General features: G+C 44.8%; 1 protein-coding gene across 2 annotated transcripts; it reads right to left on the bottom strand.

Annotated features, from left to right (window-relative positions):
- Window positions 1-256: 256 nt before the first annotated feature.
- On the bottom strand, window positions 257-8,901 carry LOC120916344. 2 transcript variants are annotated; one of them, XR_005743981.1, is made up of 3 exons: window positions 8,702-8,901; window positions 2,664-4,713; window positions 257-520 (listed from the first exon to the last, which is right to left on the bottom strand). XR_005743981.1 is itself a non-coding variant. In XM_040327256.1 (2 exons), the coding sequence occupies exons 1-2, from the start codon at window positions 8,728-8,730 to the stop codon at window positions 2,997-2,999; spliced, it is 1,746 nt and encodes a 581-aa protein (XP_040183190.1). In that variant the 5' UTR covers window positions 8,731-8,901; the 3' UTR covers window positions 2,600-2,996. The 2 variants fall into 2 exon arrangements, 1 of the variants encoding a protein (XP_040183190.1); XM_040327256.1 differs by lacking the exon at window positions 257-520 and having other exon boundaries at window positions 2,600-4,713.
- Window positions 8,902-13,955: the final 5,054 nt, after the last annotated feature.

Here is a 13,955-nt window from a genome sequence, read left to right as displayed (position 1 = left end):
GTCACGATTTTCCGAAAGTAGCCGAACGTCGGTGCGCAGGCGCAGTATAGAGCCGCACCGACGTTCGGCTTCTTTCGGCTACTCGTGACACGATGGATGCGACCGTCGGAAGCCTGTCGGAAGACTGTCAATCAAGAAGGAACGCCCAGTCCCGAAGACCCATACCCGGAAGTGGCGGAGAAGATCGCCCTCTACAACGGTAAGTAATGCTCGGATTTTAAAACAACTAGCCGATTCCCCTAGACTAAATGAGCATCCATCTAAGGGTAAAAGAGCAAAAAACAGCATTTATGGGTGAACTCCCGCTTTAAGACGTAAAGAGCCAACCTCAACCAAAACTGAAATTTCAACTCTTGGCATCTGCTAGTAAGCTGGATCTACTGGGCGTTTAGTGGTACAATCCAATGCCTTAGTTCTCAGGCATGTTCCACCTACCTTGGATTTAAATTGTGGGGGGGGGGGGGGGCTCACTCCTGATACATTCTGCAACTGAAAAACCCAACTGAGAAGTCATTGGAACCTTAGAAAAAAAACTGTTTGGTGCTTTTAACAACTGTGTAAAATCAGTTTTGGGTGGTCTCACCCTTTACTTTAAAACTGAAGGCCATTCAGTACAGGCAACGATGTCCAAAAATGTCAGATTAAATGACAATTAGGGAATGCAAATGCCCCAGAGAACCAAAAACTGGTTGACCTTTACTTCAGGAAATGCTGCTTTAAGATGCCATATTCTGATCCCCAAAGATTACAACTGACCCCACGGTATACGTGATGGTGGTCTACCCATCAAATATAATGATGCTAAAGTTTTTGAAATCACAATGGAATGAGACTTCAAAATTTGGCTCTTAAGGTTATCTATCATCTTTGGGTCATAATGGCACCTTGTAGAGCACCTACTAGTTTTTGGAACCTTAGACAAAAATCAGTTTAGTGCTTTCAACAACTGTGTAATATCAGTTTTGGGTGGTCTCATCCTTTACTTTAAAACTCAAGGCCATTCAGTACAGGCAACGATGCCCAAGAATGTCAGATTAAATGACAATTAGGGAATGCAAATTCAAAATTTGTCTCTTAGGATTATCTATCATCTTTGGGTCATAATGGCACCTTGTAGAGAACCTACTAGTGGGGGAAAAACTATTCCCAACTAATGTCTGCTTGAGAGGAGGAACTTGGTTTTCCAGCAAGCAACTATGGATTTCTTGGCAAATTTGCTCTATTTGGCAAGGGGATGCTTTCACCAGTTCCATTATCAGCAGATAGCAAATGCAGCCCGACTATATTAAAGAGCTAAGCTTCATTCTACGCATTACTCTTCTTTTTATTTCAGTGTAGGGGAGCACTTTGCAATAAAATTAGGGTAATACGCAAGATTACCCTATTGTAAATTATCTGGTAGGAACATTAGATTTTAAATCCTAGAACCCAACGTGTATCTTTAGGTTGAAAGGATATACAATTTCCATGGCATTTTTTTTACCCCGCAACATAAAAACTAGAAACATCAACATTATCAGATTAAAGAGAGAATACACCTTTCATAGAAACACATTTTTGTGTTGGGAATCTTGGTGAAAGATGGCCATGGCATTTTTTTTATCTCGCATAATAAAAACTAGAAACATCAACATTAACAGATTAAAGAGAGAATACACCTTTCATAGAAACACATTTTTGTGTTGGGAATCTTGGTGAAAGGTGGCCATTAAGTCGTACAAGATCACTTAGAAAGGTCACAACCTTCTTTTCTAACTAGGTAGATAAGGTGACCACATAAGTCTATGAGAAGAAGGCCTCATCCTTCAAACGTGAATGAGGTGATGACAGTCTTAGAAGTCATCCAAAAAAGTCTGAAAAAATATTCTTAAAAAGCTAAAACAAGATAAAAGAAATGGTGTAAATCTTTGAGAAAAACCAAGCTTGAAAATTACACATTTTTAAAGTCCGAGGCCTTAATATTATCTTCGGTGACCTCCACCAGAACAACTTTGTTCTCTTCTCCATCGACAGTGACGACAAAGGTGTAAGATCTCTTCGTCTTGATCCTCATGCTCGGAATGTTTTAGTATAAACATGTTTTGGTGTTGGGAAGCTTGGTGTAAAGATGGCCATTAGGTCGTACAAGATCTACTTCCAAAATTAAAATTTCAGCTCTTGGCATCTGCTGGTAAGCTGGATCTACTGGGCGTTAGGTGGTACAATCCAACGCCTTAGTTCTCAGACATGTTCCAACCACCTTGGATTTACATTGCAGGGGGGAAAGACTCACTTCTGATACATTCTGAAAAACCCAACTGATAAGTCATTGGAACCTTAAACACGTTTTTGTGTTGGGAAGCTTGGTGTGAAGATGACCGTTAGGTCGTTCAAGATCTACTTCTAAAATGTAAAAAGTATGGAAAGTGTAGTTAGCTTTGGTGGGGTTTATTTTAGCAAAAGTTCGTTTTTAGACGTAAAGAGCCAACCTCAACCAAAACTGAAATTTTAGCTCTTGGCATCTGCTGGTAAGCTGGATCTACTGGGCGTTTGGTGGTCCAATCCAACGCCTTAGTTCTCAGGGATGGTCCACCCACCTTGGATTTAAATTGCCGGGGTGGGGGGGGAGACTCACTCCTGACACATTCTGCAACTGAAAAACCCAACTGAGAAGTCATTGGAACCTTAAACATGTTTTTGTGTTGGGAAGCATGGTGTGAAGATGGCCATTAGGTCGTACAAGATCTACTTCCAAAATTAAAAAACATAAACTTGTAACAAAGTTCACTTAGGGAAATCACAATACTCTTTATGTTTTTAACGTACTAACTAGGTAGATAAGGTGGCTACATAAGTCTATGAGCCAAATGCCCCGTCCTTTGAATGTGAATGTGGTGATAACAGTCATCCAAAAAAATTGGGAAAAAGATGCTTAAAAGTTAAAACAAGATAAAATGAAAAGAAAATTGTAAATCTTTGGAAAATTACAAATTTTGTAAGACCTTGCCCTTGCTTGTTTAAGTATTGTTTCCATTGACCTCCACCAGAACACCTTTGTCCTCCTCTCCATCGACAGTGACGATAAAGGCGTAGATCTCATCATCTTGGTCAGAAGTAATAGCTGGGCTTAAAGCAGAACCTTGTATTTCTGCCTTCGCTTCCAGCTCCACTGTTGCGTCGCTTTTTACCGAAATGACATCTGTTTGTGGTTCTTCAGTCTCAGGAACTATGGTGAGCTCTTCTGTGAAACCTTCGGCTGGCTTAAGGACCTCACCAGATTCATAAACTTTTTCATAGTTGTTTTTCGGTGAACATGGCACAGGCGACTGCGCAACTGGTTTTTCGGATGTGTCCCCCAATTTAGAAGCTGTGGATTTTTCTGGATAATCGGTTTCCCAGTCCTCGTCTCCAGCATCAGATTGAACAGCTGTTTTGGTTTCTTGGCCGAAGCTCGATGTGCTTGGTGTATCTGCTGCGCTAGACCACAACTGTGAGTCCTGTTGCCTGTTTTTCTGTTGCCAAGAGTCTGAGCTTCCTCTACCTCTTCCTCTGCCGCCTGACCATTGACCGCGTTTAGAAAAAGTTCCTTGGTCTTGGGACCTTTCGGGACTCTCACCAAATTTCCTCTTATTGCCAAAATCGGCGTTACGGGACCTGTCTCCAAATGTCCATTCTTTATTCTGTCCTCTAGAATTACCTCTCCAAGAGGAGCCACCAAAGCTTCCTCTGCCCCTGCCGAAATCTCTGCCAAAGCTGTTGGACTGTTGCCTACTGGACCAGCTATCCTCATTCCTATTATCTCCAAACCTCCCAAAACCTCTTCGGTCTTCATTTCTTTCTGCAAACCTCCCACCTCGCGGAGAGCTTTGCTTCTCATTTTCAGAAGAGAATGAGTTGCTCCAGTTGTTTCCAAACTTTTCACTAGTTCCAGCTTTCTCAAAGGGTTTCTTGGCCCAGCTGTTAGATTCTGGTTGGGAAGCTCCACTAATGTTTTGCGCTGAGGTAGTTCCGGCAGAATTAAAGGCCATTCCAGTAGAGTTTAAGGCCATTCCAGTAGAGTTTAAGGCCATTCCAGTAGTGTTGAAGGCCATTCCAGTAGAGTTTAAGGCCATTCCAGTGGGATTAAAGGCCATTCCCGTTGGATTAAAGGCCATTCCACCTTGGGGGTTAACACCAGGAAAGGTGCCAGTATTCTGGATCTGTGATGCATCACCCATACTTTGGTTAAAATTTGGCACTGGATGCTGGTATGCCTGCATATTTTGTTGGTTCCCATAAGCCGAAAGCCCTGTCTGGTAGCCAGGATACTGGTTTGGTAAGGCTGAGGAGCAATACTGAGAACCCATGCACATGCCATAGGGAGAACATCCCACCTGAGGGTAAGAGCACATCGGATATGAAGGTGGGCAGTACGGTGTTTGGTAAGGCATTCTGTAGTTTCCCATGACTGCGCTATTAAGAAGATAGGACAAAGCGTCCAAACGTATTGGGACGGTCATTCCGGAGATGGATGAACTAGGCCTTCCGACCACAGCCTGAAGATCTAAGGCCCCTCCGGAGGAACTTTGGGAAGATCGTTGGTGGGAGGTGGGAACAACGGAAGACTTAGAGGGGTGGTGTTCCTTTCTTTTCTCTGCCGGTTTTGTACTTCTTGCTTGTGGCGCATCATGGTCAGTGCTGCCACATTCTCTGATGACCACATTCTGTGATAAAGAAATGGGTTCCTCAAGGACCCTAGGAGAAAAAAAGAAAGTGGACATTTATCAATTCTGTTGCACAGCAAAGCAATACTAAACAAGAGCAGTGATAAAGACCAATGGTCTCCAAACTGCAGCCTGGGGGCCGGATACAGCCCTTTGCTTGCTTTTATCCTGATTTTGGGGCATTATTCCCTCCACTGTCAGCAACAATGGGGTATAGTTCTATCCCTTCCACTGACACAAATGATGGGGGACTATTCCTCCCACTGAAACCAATGATGGGGCACTATTCATCTCACTGACACCAATGATGGGGCACTATTCCTCCCACTGACACCAATAATGGGGTACTACTCCTCCCACTGACACAAATGATGGGGCACTATTCTTCCCACTGACACCAATGATGGGGCACTATTCCTCCCACTGACACCAATGATGGGGCACTATTCCTCCCACTGACACCAATGATGGGGCACTATTCCTCCCACTGACACCAATGATGGGGCACTATTCCTCCCACTGACACTAATGATGGGGCACCATTCCTTCCACTGACACTAATGATGGGGCATTATTCCTCCCACTGACACCAATGATAGGGCACTATTCCTCTCACTGACACCAGAACATTTTCTATTCCCACAGACCCCCAGAACGTGAGCGCCCCCCAATGTCTTCTGGACAAAATGAGTGTTTCCAGATTGTCATCACAGGCTTCTGGAATGTGAACAACCCCCCCCCCCCCGCTATACTTCTATGAGAGCCCCGCACCATTTTCCTGGACATGGTGGGTGTCACCAGATAATTTCTACACCTCCCTGGAATGTGAGCCCCCGTCCTGATTCCTGGGTTTGGCGGTGCCACTGGGTAGAGAGGGGTGTCACTGGGTAGAGAGGGGTGTCACTGGGTAGAGAGGGGTGCCACTGGGTAGAGAGGGGTGCCACTGGGTAGAGAGGGATGTCACTGGGTAGAGAGGGGTGCCACTGGGTAGAGGGGGTGTCACTGGGTAGAGAGGGGTGTCACTGGGGTAGAGAGGGGGTGTCACTGGGGTAGAGAGGGGGTGTCACTGGATAAAGAGGGGGTGCCACTGGGTAGAGAAGGATGTCACTGGGTAGAGAGGGGTGTCACTGGGGTAGAGAGGGGTGTCACTGGGGTAGAGAGGGGTGCCACTGGGTAGAGAGGGGTGCCACTGGGTAGAGAAGGATGTCACTGGGTAGAGAGGGGTGCCACTGGGTAGAGAGGGGTGCCACTGGGTAGAGAGGGATGTCACTGGGGTAGAGAGGGGTGTCACTGTGTAGAGAGGGGTGCCACTGGGTAGAAAGGGGGTGCCACTGGGTAGAGAGGGGTGTCACTGGGTAGAGAGGGGTGCTACTGGGTCGAGAGGGGTGTTACCAGGTAGAGGGGTGCCACAGGGTAGAGAGGGGTGCCACTGGGTAGAGAGGGGTGTCACTGGGTAGAGAGGGGTGCCACTCGGTCGAGAGGGGTGTCACCGGGTAGTAGAGGGGTGCCACTGGGTAGATAGGGGTGTCACCAGGTAGAGGGGTGCCACTGGGTAGAGAGGGGGTGCCACTGGGTAGAGAGGGGGTGCCACTGGGTAGAGAGGGGGTGCCAATGGGGTAGAGAGGGGTGCCACTGGGTAGAGAGGGATGTCACTGGGTAGAGAGGGGTGCCACTGGGTAGAGGGGTGTAACTGGGTAGAGAGGGGGTGCCACTGGGTAGAGAAGGATGTCACTGGGTAGAGAGGGGTGCCACTGGGTAGAGAGAGTTGCCTCTGGGTAGAGAGGGGTGCCACTGGGTAGAGAGGGGTGCCATTGGGTAGAGAAGGATGTCACTGGGTAGAGAGGGGGTGCCACTGGGTAGAGAAGGATGTCACTGGGTAGAGAGGGGTGCCACTGGGTAGAGAGAGTTGCCTCTGGGTAGAGAGGGGTGCCACTGGGTAGAGAGGGGTGCCATTGGGTAGAGAAGGATGTCACTGGGTAGAGAGGGGTGCCACTGGGTAGTAGGGTTGCCACCTCATCCCTTTAAAACAGAACACATATGAATTACACAGGTTCTGTGGCTGATTAAGGTGGTAATTGAACTCAAGTGGAGCCTTATCTAAATTAAATTAGCCTCAGAACCTGTGGAATTCATATGTGTTCTGTTTTAAAGGGATGAGGTGGCAACCCTACTGGGTAGAGAGGTGTGCCACTGGGTAGAGAGGGGTGTCACTGGGTAGAGAGGGGGTCCCAATGGGGTAGAGAGGGGTGCCACTGGGTAGAGAGGGGTGCCACTGGGTAGAGAGGGGGTGCCAATGGGGTAGAGAGGGGTGTCACTGGGTAGAGAGGGGTGCCACTGGGTAGAGAGGGGTGTCACCGGGTCGAGAGGGGTGCCACTGGGTAGAGAGGGGTGTCACTGGGTATATGTCATATATATATATATATATATATATATATATATAGTGATGTGCATGGGTTAATATATAAATATAGTGATGTGTATGGGGTAATATATATATATATATATAGTGATGTGTATGGGGTAATATATATATATAGTGATGTGTATGGGGTAATATATATATATAGTGATGTGTATGGGGTAATATATATATATAGTGATGTGTATGGGGTAATATATATATATTGTGATGTGTATGGGGTAATATATATATATTGTGATGTGTATGGGGTAATATATATATATAGTGATGTGTATGGGGTAATATATATATATAGTGATGTGTATGGGGTAATATATATATATAGTGATGTGTATGGGGTAATATATATATATAGTGATGTGTATGGGGTAATATATATATATTGTGATGTGTATGGGGTAATATATATATATTGTGATGTGTATGGGGTAATATATATATATAGTGATGTGTATGGGGTAATATATATATATAGTGATGTGTATGGGGTAATATATATATATAGTGATGTGTATGGGGTAATATATATATATTGTGATGTGTATGGGGTAATATATATATATAGTGATGTGTATGGGTTAATATATAAATATAGTGATGTGTATGGGGTAATATATATATATAGTGATGTGTATGGGGGTAATATATATATATATATAGTGATGTGTATGGTGTAATATATATATATATATATAGTGATGTGTATGGGGTAATATATATATAGTGATGTGTATGGGTGTAATATATATATAGTGATGTGTATGGGGTAATATATATATATATAGTGATGTGTATGGGTGTAATATATATATATATATAGTGATGTGTATGGGGTAATATATATATAGTGATGTGTATGGGTGTAATATATATATAGTGATGTGTATGGGGTAATATATATATATAGTGATGTGTATGGGTGTAATATATATATAGTGATGTGTATGGGGTAATATATATATATTGTGATGTGTATGGGGTAATATATATATATAGTGATGTGTATGGGGTAATATATATATATAGTGATGTGTATGGTGTAATATATATATATAGTGATGTGTATGGTGTAATATATATATATAGTGATGTGTATGGGGTAATATATATATATATATAGTGATGTGTATGGGGTAATATATAAATATAGTAATGTGTATGGGGTAATATATATATATAGTGATGTGTATGGGGTAATATATATATATATATAGTGATGTGTATGGGGTAATATATAAATATAGTAATGTGTATGGGGTAATATATATATATAGTGATGTGTATGGGGTAATATATATATATATATAGTGATGTGTATGGGGTAATATATAAATATAGTAATGTGTATGGGGTAATATATATATATAGTGATGTGTATGGGGTAATATATATATATATATAGTGATGTGTATGGGGTAATATATAAATATAGTAATGTGTATGGGGTAATATATATATATAATGATGTGTATGGGGTAATATATATGATATGGGTGTGATGAGATGATATACAGTGTGAAGTCCCCTGTGTACACACTACTTCCGCCCATGTATGGCGCTCTCAGTGTCCGGCGCGGTGTACCGAAGCCCCACCCACCTGTCTCGTGGCTCCGCTCCGCTCTCCATGCCTAGGCCGCACTCCTCTCCTCTGCGGGACAGATCACTCCGCGGGCCGGTCTCTCTCCTCTCTTGGGCTGTTCTCCGCCACCGGGACTTCTCTATCCTGTAACGGAAAACGGGGCCGGGGTGTGCTCAGTATGGGGGTGTGCTCAGTTTAGGGGTGTGATCAGTATGGGGCGTGGTCAGTATGGGGGTGTGATCAATATGAAGAGGGGGTGTGGTCAGCATGGGGGCGTATTGGTATGAGTATTGGGGCGTGGTCAGGGAATGGTGTGGACAGTGAGGGGGTGTGGTAAGTGCATGGTTGGACAGTATGGAGGTGCAGCCTGTGTATGGTAGGAGTTGGATTGAGGGTGTGGACTGTAGGGGTGTGCGGTAGTAGAGGGTAGGGCCAGTATGGGGGTGTGGTTAGTGAACGGTGGTGTCAGTGTAAGGGTGTAGTTAGAATGGAGGTGTGGTTAGTAAATTGGGACGTCTGTGTTAGGTTGTTGTGGTCACTGAATGGTGGTGTCAGTATAGGGGGTGTGGTCACCGAATGGTGGTGTCAGTATGGGGGTGTGGTCACTGAATATTGGTGTCAGTATAGGGGGTGTGGTCGCTGAATGGTGGTGTCAGTGTGGGGGTGTGGTCACTGAATGGTGGTGTCAGTGTGGGGGTGTGGTCACTGAATGGTGGTATCAGTGTGGGGGTGTGGTCACTGAATGGTGGTGTCAGTGTGGGGGTGTGGTCACTGAATGGTGGTGTCAGTATGGGGGTGTGGTCACTGAATGGTGGTGTCAGTATAGGGGGGTGTGGTCACTGAATGGTGGTGTCAGTATAGGGGGTGTGGTCACTGAATGGTGGCATCAGTATGGGGGTGTGGTCAGAAAGGAGGTGTGGTCAGTGAATGGTGGTGTAAGTATAGGGGGTGTGGTCACTGAATGGTGGTGCCAGTATTAGGGGGTGTGGTCACTGAATATTGGTGTCAGTGTAGGGGGTGTGGTCACTGAATGGTGGCGTCAGTATGGGGGTGTGGCCAGAAAGGAGGTGTGGTCAGTGAATGGTGGTGTAAGTATGGGGGGTGTGGTCACGGAATATTGGTGTCAGTATAGGGGGTGTGGTCACTGAATATTGGTGTCAGTATAGGGGGTGTGGTCACTGAATGGTGGTGTCAGTATAGGGGGTGTGGTCACTGAATGGCGGTGTCAATATAGGGGGTGTGGTCACTGAATGGCGGTGTCAGTATAGGGGGTGTGGTCACTGAATATTGGTGTCAGTATAGGGGGTGTGGTCACTGAATGGTGGTGTCAGTATAGGGGGTGTGGTCACTGAATGGCGGTGTCAGTATAGGGGGTGTGGTCACTGAATATTGGTGTCAGTATAGGGGGTGTGGTCACTGAATGGTGGTGTCAGTATAGGGGTGTGGTCACTGAATGGCGGTGTCAGTATAGGGGGTGTGGTCACTGAATATTGGTGTCAGTATAGGGGGTGTGGTCACTGAATGGTGGTGTCAGTATAGGGGGTGTGGTCACTGAATGGTGGTGTCAGTATAGGGGGTGTGGTCACTGAATGGTGGTGTCAGTATAGGGGGTGTGGTCACTGAATGGTGGTGTCAGTATAGGGGTGTGGTCACTGAATGGTGGTGTCAGTATAGGGGTGTGGTCACTGAATGGTGGCGTCAGTATGGGGGTGTGGTCAGAAAGGAGGTGTGGCCAGTGAATGATGTGTAATAGAAGGGTAGTGTTGTGTGTGCAGTGTGGTGGTGGAGCTGTAGGGGGCGCAGTCATGCACAGCACCAAGCATGGACCCCTCATCACATGTACTGCCGTCCCTCCCTACAATGTCACATTTACCAATAGGACTGCATGTGCCCCTCCCCCCAACCCCTGCCACGCATTATAAACCCAAAACCAGCATCTCACAATCTGGCACGTTTATTTGTATTTTTTATAAAAGTAAATAAATAAGTAAGTAAGTAAGTAACTAAATTCATATAATCTTTATATTATTATTATTTCAATGATATGAATATATATATAAGCATTAAGGCATAGAACTGAATGTCAAAGCCCCACATATTATAAAGCGTCATATAAAAGTATAAAATACATTTCACTTTTTTATGCTCTATTCCATTTCAGTGCTGCAAATCTCCTATGGCTGCTTTGCAGCCTTTTCTTGTCTAAAGCGCTGCCTGCGTGACCTGCTGGCGCTATAGAAATCCCGTATAATAATAATAATAATCCATGAACTCCGGGGGCGGCTGCTTGGCCTTTCTCAGGGCGTTTCCTGACGGCGACAATCCCGGACCAAGCTGGCCTGTGTAATGTGAGTAGAAAAGGACGCTTGTAGTTTCCGTGGGAAGGCCAAATCACAACCGACAGACATTTTGTATCTTCCATGTGTGGGTTATATATACGGCTAGATATCGCACTCACATATTTCACACTTTATTTGTTCAGTTTATAATAATAAATCGTTTTTTCTTGTGAACAAAAATAAATAAAAAAATACTAAATCGTAGTTATTCTCATAATAATTCATGTACAAACTCAATTATATATATATTTTTATATAGTAATTATTTATAATAAATAAAAGCATATATTTAAAATCCATGGCCCAGATTCTCAAAGGACTTACGACGGCGCAGCGCCATCTACGCCATCGTAAGTCCTAATCTGGGCCGTCGTTTCTATGCGACTGATTCTTAGAATCAGTTACGCATAGATATCCATTAGATCCGACAGGCGTAAGGCTCTTACACTGTCGGATCTAAAATGCAATTTTTTTTTGCCGCTAGGTGTCGCCTCCGTCGTTTTCGCTGTCAAGTATGCAAATTAGCTAAATACGCGAATTCCCGAACGTACGCGCGGTCGACGCAGTGAAGTTACGACGTTTACGTTAGGTTTGCCCGGCGTAAAGTTGCCCCTGCTATATGAGGGGCAACCAATGTTAAGTATGGCCGTCGTTCCCACGGCGAAATTTATAAAATTACATTGTTTGCGTAAGTCGTCCGTGAATGGGGCTGGACGCCATTTACGTTCACGTCGACGTCATTTGGAGCAATGCACCCTGGGATATTTTTCGGATGGCGCATGCGCAGTACGTTTGGCGCGGGAACACGCTTAATTTAAAATGCTCCACGCCCCCTACCCGGCTAATTTGAATTAGGCGGGCTTGCGCCGGGTGATTTATGCTACACCACCGCAACTTTACAGGCAAGTTCTTTGTGAATAAAGCACTTGCCTGTAAAACTTGCGGCGGCGTAACGTAAATGAGATACGTTACGCCCGCGGAGTTTTACGCCCATCTACGAGAATCTGGGCCCATATATAAAATATTTCATATAATTTATTACATTTTATATATATATATATATATATATATATATATATATACATATATTAACCACTTCCTGCCCGGTCAATAGTCAATTGACGTCCGGGAAGTGGTTGTGAAATCCTGACTGGACGTCTATTGACGTCCTGCAGGATTTCATGCCGGCGCGCGATCAGTGATGCGGGGTGTCAGTCTGACACCCTGCATCTCCGATCTCGGTAAAGAGCCTCCACGTGATCAGCCGTGTCCAACCACGGCTGATCACGATGTAAACAGGAAGAGCCGTTGATCGGCTCTTCCTCACTCGCGTCTGACAGACGCGAGTAGAAGAGAGCAGATCGGCGGCTCTCCTGACAGGGGGGGTTTGTGCTGATTGTTTATCAGCGCAGCCCCCCCTCGGATGCCAACACTGGACCACCAGGGAGTGCCCCCCAGTGCTAAACAAAAAAACAGTGCCCCCCAGTGCAAAAAAAAAAACACCAATAAAAAAAATAAATAAACACAATCGATGCCAATCAGTGCCCACAAATGGGCACTGACTGGCAACATGGGCACTGGCTAAAATGATGCCCAGCAATGCCATCAGTGCCACCCCTCAGTGTCCATCAGTGTGACCCAGTGTCCATCAGTGCCACCTCTTAGTGCCCTTCTATGCCCAGTGCACACCTATCAGTGCCCATCTGTGCCACCCATAAGTACCCATCAGTGCCACCCATGAGTGCCCATCAGTGCCGCCTATGAGTGCCCATCAGTGCCGCCTATGAGTGCCCATGAGCTATGAGTAAGTACTGATTGTAGTGCGAAACGTCAGCTGTATGCCCCTGTCTTTGCTGTGATGTGTGTTGTTTGAAAACTTTTATCAATAAAAGGCAACCAAGAAGGTTTTTCCAGAGTGCGGTTGTCCAAACATTTCTTTCTACTATGAGTGCCCATCAGTGACACCTATGAATGCCCATCAGTGCAGCATACCAGCGCCGCCTATCAGTGCTGCCTATCGGTGCCCATCAGTGCCACCTCATCAATGTTGGGCTTTTTTTAGTTGTTGCGCAAGAAATAAAAATCGCAGAGGTGATCAAATACTACCAAAAGAAAGCTCTATTTGTGGGGAAAAAATGATAAAAATGTCATTTGGGTACAGTGTAGCACGACCGCGCAATTGTCATTCAAATTGCGACAACGCTGAAAGCTGAAAATTGGCTTGGACAGGAAGGTGAGTAAGTGCCCCCCCGGTATGGAAGTGGATATATATAAAATATAATAAATTATAGGAAATATTATATATACGGATTTTAAATATGTACTTTTGTTTATTATAAATAATTACTATATAAAAAAAAAATATTATATATATACATTACAGTACATACAATTCATATATTAAAGCTCATATTTCGTTTGATCATCACACCCTGTGCAGGGGGGTCATGTTTTTATTTTTTTACTGTATTTCATCAAAGTTTAGACTATTTGCAGTCAATGGGCCGGATTCAGAAAGGAGATACGACGGCGTATCCCCGGATACGCCGTCGTAACTCTGAGTGTGCGGGGTCGTAACTATGCGACTGATTCAGAGAATCAGTTGCGCATAGATTTCCCTAAGATCCGACCGGCGTAAGTGTCTTACACCGCCGTATCTTAGGCTGCATATTTACGCTGGCCGCTAGATGACGCTTCCGTATATTTACGCGAGGAATATGCAAATTAGGTAGATACGCCGATTCAGAAACGTACTTCCGCCCGGCGCATTTTTTTACGTCGTTTACGTTAGGCTTTTTCCGGCGTAAAGTTACCCCTGCTATATGAGGCGTATCCTATGTTAAGCATGGACGTCGTTCCCGCGTCGAATTTTGAAAATTTTACATCGTTTGCGTAAGTCGTTCGCGAATAGGGCTGTACGTAAGTTACATTCA

Source organism: Rana temporaria, chromosome 10, assembly GCF_905171775.1.
Source record: "Rana temporaria chromosome 10, aRanTem1.1, whole genome shotgun sequence".
NCBI classification, from domain to species: domain Eukaryota; kingdom Metazoa; phylum Chordata; class Amphibia; order Anura; family Ranidae; genus Rana; species Rana temporaria.
Note: the sequence above shows the minus strand (reverse complement) of the source record. Positions and strands in the feature narration are given on the sequence as shown.

Coding starts and splice junctions, on each gene's coding strand:
- LOC120916344 (XM_040327256.1), bottom strand. CDS start 8,730: ATGGAGAGCGGAGCGGAGCCACGAGACAG. Junction 4,714..8,701: donor GGAGCGGAGCCACGAGACAG/GTGGGTGGGGCT, acceptor TTTTTCTCCTAG/GGTCCTTGAGGAACCCATTT.